A 9234-nucleotide genomic window follows, 5' to 3' on the forward strand; every position below is an offset into this window, starting at 1 on the left:
GTAGTGATACTGCCTTGGAAACCCAAGGAGGGGTCGCTATGAGTCGGGGCCGACTCGACGGCACATAACAACAACAACAACAAATATATAACCAAGACAAGTCCTAAACCTGATAGCTTCACTGGTGAGTTTTACCAAACATTTAAAGCAAAATCAATAGCAATCTTTCTCCAGCTTCTCTTGAAAACAAAGAGGGAACATTTCCTAACTCATTTTCTGTGGCAAGCAATATCCTAATACAAAAACCAGACAATGACACTACAAGAAAACTACAGTCCAATATCCCTTATAAATTAAGATGCAAAAATCCTCAACAAAATCTAACCAACAGCATATTAAGAGGATTATACACTCTGACCTAGTTGGATTTATCCCAGGAATGCAAGGACAGTTCAACATAAAATATCAATGTAAAACATATAGTGCCTAAGGCACTTGACTGCTAACCAGAAGGCTGGCCGTTCAAACCCACCAGCCACTCCTCAGAAGGAAGATGGGGCGATCTACTTCCATAGTGATACTGCCTCGGAAACCGAAGGAGGGGTCGCTATGAGTTGGGTCCGACTCAACGGCACAAAAAACAACAACATAAAACATAGGGAAAGAGCCACATGATCATCAATTAGTGCAGAAAACGCATTTGACAAAATCCAATGTCCTGTCATGATAAAAACACTCAGCAAACTTACTGGAGAATAGAAGAAATAATAAAAGAAATTTAAAAATTCCTTGACTCAAACAAGAATGAAAACACAACATACCAAAATCTTTGGGACACAGTTAAAGGAGTAATCAGAGGGCAATTTATAGCAATAAATAAACATATCAAAAAAGAAGAAAGAACCAAAATAAACACCTTAACCCAACCTCCCCAACAATTCGAAAAAGAGCAGCAAAAGAAGCCTATAGTCACCAGAAGAAAAGATTTGAGCAGAAATAAGTGAAACAGAAAATAGAAAGACAATAGAAAAACTCAACAAAACTAGAAGTTGGTTTTTTGAAAAGATTGATAAAATTGACAAACCACTGACAAATTTAACAAGGGATAAGAAAGAGAAGCTGCAAATAATACGAACAAGAAATGAAATGGGTGACATCACAACAGAACCAACCAATACAAAAAGGATAACACCAGGATGCTATGAAGAACTAACTGTACTCCAACAAATTTGAAAACATAGAAGAACCCAACAAATTTCTAGAAACACACTACTTACCTAAACTAACGCAGACTGAAGTAAAAAATGTGAACAGCTCTATAACAAAAGAAGGGAGCTCTGGTGGCACAGTGCCTAAGGCACTTAATTGCTGACCAGAAGGTTTGCAGTTCAAATTTAACAGCCACTCCTCAGAAGGAAGATTGGGCAATCTACTTCCGTAGTGATACTGCCTTGGAAATCCAAGGACAGGTCACTATGCATCAGATCCGACTCGGTGGCAATCTGTTGTAACAAAAGAAAAGGAGCTCTGGTGGCATAGTACCTAAGACATTTGACTGCTAACCATAAGGTTGTTGGTTCAAGCCTACCAGCCACTCCACAGAAGGAAAACTAGGCGATCCACTTCTACTTCTGTAAAGGTTTACGGCCTCAGAAACCCAAAGGTGGTTGCTATGAGTCAGCATCCACTCAATAGCAGTGAGTTTGGCTTTTTGGCTTTTATAACAAAAGAAGAAATCAAACAGATTGTTAAAAACAAAAACAAAACTACCAACAAAAGAAAATCCTGACTGAGACGGCTTCACTTAAGAATTTTAATAAACATTCAGAGAGGAGCTGACATCAATCCTACTCAAACTGTTCTAACCAAAAAATCCAAAATGAGTCAGATCCGACTCGACCAGCAGTGAGTTTCGGTTTTATTTGGTGTTTTTATAGTTGATGATTTTGTCAAATTTCTGATGTTTTAGCTACAATATTGTGATAATTAGTATTTGTGAATCTATATCAGTAACCTTTTTGAGAATGAAGATGTAAAGGAAAAAGAGGAGGAAAATCAAAAAGCCTTCCGTTCAGTTACTAATAATGTTGTAACTAGTAATGTTGTCATTCAATGCAGAAAGATTTTACAAAATAACTGTTAGTATTCATATAATCCAAGAAAAATAAGCAGTTTACGTTTATCACATATTATTCTATGACTAGAATTGGTAGTAAACATTACTAATGGTCTTATATGGTCTGGTATGTATAGGAGGAGGTCCATGGGGAAGATGGGGTGACCATGAATTATCACACTGGGTAACACTAACCCTAGTGATGCCACTGGAAACAACCCAAGAATCTATCCATCAACAGATCAATGGATAAATAAAATGTAGTATACACATACTATGTAACACTATTCATCTGTAAAGAGAAATGAAGCTCTGATACAGGCTATGACATGAATGAACCTTGAAACCATCATGCTAAGTGAAATTAGTCAGCCATAAAAGGTCAAAAGTATGATTCCACTTACAGAAAACATCTAGAATAGGCAAATACATACAGAAAGAAAATAAATTAGTGATTACCAGGGACTGAGGAGGCGGAAATGGTTAGTTAAGGTCAAAATGTTTTAGAAGGAGATAGTGGGGAAGTTGGCACAACATGATAAATATAATTAATGCCACTGAAATATATACTTCAAAATTATTAAGAAGAAAAATTTTGTTACATATATGTATTTTTTACCACAATAATATTTCAAAAAAATTTAGAAGATCATTAAGAGAATGTCAAGAAATCCATAAAGTGGGAAAAAAAAAACCATCTGTAATACCTATATCTGACAAAGGAATCATATTCAGAATCTATAAAGAACTCTTTCAAATCAATATAGAGACACACCAATTAAAAATGGAAAAAAGATTTGAAAGTACTTCATAAAACATGATATCCCCATGACCAATAAACATGAAAAAATGCTCAAATTCACTAGTCATCAAGGAAATGCAAATTGAAACTTTTTCTATAATACCACTACACACAAGGATGAAAAAATAATTCAAAAATTAAGAATACCAAGTGCTTATAAGGATGGGTGGCAAACCATCTCTCATACAGTGCTGGCGGGAATTCAAATTGGCATAACCTCTTTGAGCAGTGAAATGATTAAGCACTCAACTACTAACTGAAAAGCTGGTGGATCAAATCCACCCAATGGCTATCAGAAGACAGGCCTGGAGACCTGCTTCCAAAAGATCACAGCCTTGATAACCTGCACACATAGGGTTGTCATCAATTGGAATTGACTCAACAACTAACAACAATAATAAATAATGAAAAAATGTATAGCCTATGACCTAGTGATTTCATTCCTTTGTATATACCCAACAGAAATATATACACATGTTCCACAAAGACATGTACAAGAAAATTCATAGTTAAAAATTGGAAATTACTAAAGTGCCCGTCAACAAAAAAATGCAAAAATAAACTGTAATACAGTCACGATGAAGAACTGCAGTACTGAGAATGAATTACACACAATATGCAGGACTCTCACAAACATTGCTGAGTGAAAGAAACCAAACACAGAAGAGTATACTACAAATTCCATTTATGAAAAGTTCAAAACTAATCTATGGTGCTAGAAGCCAAGAGAGTGGTTCTTCTTGGTGGAGACTAAACTGGAAGAGGGCAAGAGATGGGCCTATGGGATGCTCATAATCTGCCATTGAGTCCATTCCTACTCATAGCGACCAAAAGGACAGAGGAGAACTGCACCATAGGGTTTCCAAGGCTGTAAATCTTTACAGAAGCAGACCACCACATCTTTCTCCTGCCAAGTGCTGGTTGTTTCCAACCGGTTAGCAGTCCAGTGCGACACGGGGCTCCTTAGCTAGAAGAGGGAAGAGGTAAATACAAATATATAAAATTGATACACTGTACAGTTATGAAGACACAAATAAACAGACCCAATTATATCTATTATAGTACATCAAAAACCAAAAAACAAACTCACTGCCGTGGAGTCAGATCTGACTCATAGTGACCCGTCCTTGGTTTTCCTAGGCGGTATTACTATGGAAGTAGATGGTCCAACCTTCCCTCCAAGGAGTGGCTGGTGGGTTTGAACCTCCAGCCTTCAGGTTAGCAGTCAAATGCCTTAGGCACTATGCCACCAGAGCTCCTAATAGTGCATATGAACAGCTTAAAGCATGAAAGTAGACCAAGGTCAAGTCCAGTTCTCGGACCCTGCACTTAGCACAGACGAAACATGAGACCAAAAGAGATGACTTCTATAAGTTGCTTCCAAAAATGAACTTTTGCTCTGGTATAAATCTCATAAATAACCAGTCTTCTCACCCCAAAACAGAAAGACTTCAAACTTCCTAAAAGTGCAGGTGAGGGAGATGAATAAGGGATGGAAACGCTTGTAGCGCACGGGGAAAGGAGTGTGTTAACTTTGACAATTTTAAGTAACTGGGCTTCAAATGCATGCTTACAGAGCAAAGAAATGGGAAATAATTGCATGCAAGACGTTTAGACCAGACCCTGGCAATTAATAAGTTCCCAATAATATTAGCTATTTCCTTAAGGGAGCAAATTACTACTAAAATTGCCAGGCAATTTGAGCATGAACACAGAATCTGGATGGGATCATTTTACAACCTGCTATGATCCCACCAATACAGGTCAAAGAAAAAATTGGAGTCGGGGTGGTGAAGGAAACCAGGGGGGCCACTCTAGCATTTTACTCTGGGAAGGACAGGTGACATGGCCAAAGATAGCTCACTAAAGCAAATGCTCTACTGTGGCGAAGAGTGTGGAGCCGCGGCAAGGAGAGGTGAGGCCGCAGGGGGTCGGCTAAGATGCAAGCAGGACACAAGCGCAGGTGGTGGTCGCGGGCAGATGGCGATGAAGGCGCCGCGCTGCGCCTCGTGCGCAGTAGGAGCGGGGGTTCCAAACCGCAAGGGCAGTGAAGCTAGAACGAGAGGTCGGCGAGCTAAGGAGCGAGCGAACGGGGGTTGCGGGAGGATGGCAGGGCCGGCCGCCTCGGGCCTGGGGCCCGGGCCGCGCGGTGCAAGCGAGCTGTCATCGAGGCCAGCCCCAACGGAGAGCCGCAGAGATGGACTGACGGCACCTCACTCACCGTTGACTCTCGCACTTGGCTGTGGAAATGCTGCTCCCGCAGGGACACTTCGTCTTCCCCTTCCATTCTCCTTCATGCCCGCCGCCGTGCCGCCCGTATCCGCCCGCACGGGCGCACCATCGCCCGCCTCTGGGCCCAGAGGCTCTGACTGCTTCACCAGACCGGCCAAGGCTTGGCCTCGCCCACCACGGCCAGACGAAGAGCGGGAGCCCTGGTCCACCAGCAAGACCAAGAACCACCACGACAACAACCCAGCAGCCGCAGCCGCTGGAGCAGCTCAAGCCAAAGCAGGGGCGGACTCACCAGCCCGACCCCGAGGGGGCAAAGGGGCAGGGCCCGGGGCCTGGCCGCCCCGCCTCCGGAGATGGAAGAATGGAGGCGGGGTCTGGGATACGTCAGAGGCCACGCGCCGAGGCGTCAGATTAGCGCGCCTCAATTTTTCTGCAGGACAGATACCACAGGACAGAAAGGCCTTTGGTGGGCGCGGCGGGAGCCAAGCCTTCTAGCGCCGGGGGTGTAGCTCTTGAGCGACGCCCACAGAGGGCGGAGGCTGAGAGAGGACTAAGGCGAGCTAGGCATTTTGAGTGTCTTCCACCTTCATTGTTGTGAGGCTGTAATTGCGGTTCACTCTTTGTTTTTTTTCATTGAGTTTCATTGGTGAAAGTTTATACAGCATTTAGGTTCCCATTTGACAATTTCCTCACAAATAGTTAGGTGACTTTAGTGACATTTATCAGTGGGTCAGCATTCTCTTTGGGTTCTGTTTGTTCCATTTCCAAGACTCTGGTTTCCCTTCCGTTTTATCTTCTCATCTTTGCTTTTGACTGATAACTTTTTGTCCTCGTGTGTAGTTTTGCGGAAACGTCCATCCATTCTTTCTTCTCAGAGGGTGGAAATAATGTAGTGAAGTCAGTTATCGCTAGAGCGGTGTTTCCGGCCCACAGAAGATGGATGTTTACAATCGCAGTCTTTGGTCCTTTTGTTCCCCGCAGGAGTTAATTATTTATGACATCTCCAGTTAGTGCTCTTCAAAGCAGCTCCAGCAGTCAGTCTACAGAGGTTTTTTGGCAGAGGAAAGCAATAGGTCTGTCATGGAAACTTTTGCTTTGCCAAAATAGGTAGAAGGTCAGAAATCAATTGTTAGTAGTTAAGCTTTGGTCGGAAACTCCGGAAACCTGGGTTCTCTAGGTCTGATAAACTGATTTGGCTTTGATTTCTTTACCTGTAAAACATAGATGATCTTAAACGTTAGGCATCTTTCCAAATCTGCAGGGTAGGACTGATTTTAGAGTATAATTTATAAGCTTCTGTAGACTTTCAAGAACGTGCTTATTTGAGGGCACCACCGACAAATACTAATTTATCCCCATTCCTCGATATCTTTTTTTTTTTTTTACTATAAAATTTGAATTTGACTTGGAGAAATTAATGCAGAAAGTATTTTAAGTCCCTGCTTAAACTGACTTAAATACTTTCTGCATTAATTTCTCCAAGTCAGAGGGTAAATGGATCAATTTGAAGGTGTGTGGCATTTAGAAATGTGTTCCAGGAAGTGGATATTTTCATCATGTCTAATCTTTCTAATCAAATACTCCAGCCATCTAGAACTTTTTAAATTTTCTTTTATAGGGCTGTCTGTCAAGATTCAATGAGCTCTGGTAGCACAGTGGTTAAAGCATTGGGCTGCTAACCAAAAACTCAGTGGTTCAAACCCAGCTGCTCTGAGGGAAAAAGACGAGGCAGTCAGCAACCATCAAGATTTATAGCGTTGGAAACTCTATGAGGAAGTCCTAGTCTGCCCAATAGGGTTGCTATGAGTCAGAATTGCCTCAGTGGCAGTGGGTTATAGAGGTGCACCCAATTTTTATCTTAGTTGCTTCCCAGTGGCATCACTGGGGCAGGGGATGGGAGGTGGGGTACAGTGTGTGCAGACCACACCAGGTGACACTATCAGAGGGGGCAACAGCAAAATGCCTATAAATGTTTTGTGCGGTGTTTCAGGATAAATTTATTATTTTTTATAAAAATATCTCTGTACTTATCACAACAGCAAACATTTGTCGTAAGCCCAACTTATGTTGTTGTTGTTAGGTGCCGTCAAGTCGTCTCTGACTCATGGTGACCATATGTACAGCTGAACAAAACGCTGCCTGGTCCTGTGCCAGCTCTATGAACCCTGCTACACCTGAGCCCATCATTGTAGCCACTGTGTCAATCCATCTTGCTGAGGGCTTTCCCCTCTTTCATTGACACGCCATTTCACCAAGCATGATATCCTTCTCCAAGGAATGGTCTCTTCTTACAACATGACCAAAGTAGGTGAGATAAAGTCTTGCCATTCTCATTTCCAAGGAGCATTCTGGCTGCATTTCTTCCAGGACAGATTAGTTCTTTTAGCAGTCCATGATACTTTCTGCATTCTTCACTGACACCACAACTCAAAAGCATTGGCTCTTCTTCGTTCTTCCTTATTTATTGTCCAGCTCTCACATGCATATGAGGCGACTGAAAATACCATGGCTTGTGTCAGGTGCACCTTAGTCTTCAAAGAGACGTTTTTGCTCTTTAGCACTTGAAAGAGGTCCTTTGCAGCCAATTTTCCTACACTATATGTTGTCTGATATCTTGACTGCTGCTTCCGTTGGTGTTGATTGTAACACCAAGTAATATGAAAGCCTTGACAACTTCAATCTTTTCTCCATTTATTGTGATGCTGATTATTGGTCCAGTTGTGAGTTGTGAGACAAACCAATGTATCTGAACTAGCCACTGAAGCTCAAGACAGCTATGTTCATTTTACCTTGTTTTATTTTCTTCATGACAGGACCATCTGAAATTATTTATTTATGGTTTTATTTTCTGTCTGCCCTGTCATAACAGGGTAAGAACTTTGTCTTCTTTACTGTTGTCCTAATACTCAGCACAGTACCTGACACATAATTTTAAAAAAATCATTATCAGAATGTTGATTACACCTCATGGGAACCCCATATGTACAAAAAAAGAACCAAATTCACAGGGTTTTCTTGCTTGTGATCTTTACAGAAGTAGATTCCAGGCCTTTCTTCTGCCACTGGGTGGGTTCCATCTACCAACCATTCACTTAGTACTCAAGTACAAACTGTTTGTTTCGCCCAGGGACCTCCGATGTATCATCAGAGCTCAGTAAATCTTTGTTGGCTAAAGTGGAACTAAATAAGTAAGATAGAGAGATGGTAATAGGTATTAACCTTTTATAGAATAACTGTATGTTAGGTATTTTACATGTGTCATCTAATTTAACCATCATAATAACCTGTGTTATTTTGTATATCATTAGTTCCACTTTATTCATGAAGACACTGAGACTCAGAGAAATTAAGTGATGTACCTAATTTACACAGTCAAGATTTGAACCAAGTTCTGTCTACATGACTCATTAACACCTGTTCTTTTCACAGCACTATTGCTCCCTTCCATGTAATAAAGCCAAAAATTTGCATCATCATGTGTGATACATATTAAAACACTCAAATCCTCCTATTGTAGAGTCTGCCCTAACCACCCACCTCCCACCTCCCCTTCATTCTAAATTCTTTGCAGTCATTAATACTTGAATGTGTGTGATCTCTACATTTGTCCCTCAAGTTCCAGGAGTACAGACAACTGTCTTAACTCTAGTCCTTTTCTGAATAGGTTTTGGGAGAAACTGACCTCTTGAACTTTTAACCCATCAACCATTGCTTTTGAGAGCTACTACCTGCTCATTACTTATGGCACTGTATTATGTTTTCCAAGGTACTGCTTAGGCTTAAGTTAACTAAGAGACCAACCAAACCAAACACACTGGTGTTGAGTCAGATCTCACTCATAGCGACCCCTCTTTGGGTTTCCTAGGCAATATCACTACAGAAGTAGATTGCCTAATCTTCCTTCCGAGGAGTGGCTCGTGGGTTTGAACCATCAGCCTTCTGGTTAGCAGTCAAATGCCTTAGGCACTATGCTACCAGAGCTCCTAACTAAGAGACAATTTAGCATAATTTCTAAATATAAAATCATAATAGACATTAAATATACTACAGGTTGATTTCAATTATTTTTATTGACTCATAATGAATTCAGTCATATATTGTCTTCTAATCTGTGTGTGTGTGTGTTGTTCCCCTCTTCAACTTT

General features: G+C 41.2%; 1 protein-coding gene across 1 annotated transcript in view; it reads right to left on the reverse strand.

The window, feature by feature from the left end:
• The window catches only part of LMBR1 (limb development membrane protein 1), a 318251-nt gene extending 313106 nt beyond the window's left edge, over nt 1-5145 (reverse strand). Inside the window, exon 1 of the mRNA XM_007953475.2 lies at nt 5080-5145. Within this exon, the coding sequence (XP_007951666.1) occupies nt 5080-5145 (66 nt within the window). The remainder of the gene's footprint in view (nt 1-5079) is intronic.
• Nucleotides 5146-9234: the final 4089 nt, after the last annotated feature.

This window comes from Orycteropus afer, unplaced genomic scaffold (assembly GCF_000298275.1).
Source record: "Orycteropus afer afer isolate SDZICR_OR568_19922 unplaced genomic scaffold, OryAfe1.0 scaffold00396, whole genome shotgun sequence".
Taxonomy (NCBI): Eukaryota; Metazoa; Chordata; class Mammalia; order Tubulidentata; family Orycteropodidae; genus Orycteropus; species Orycteropus afer.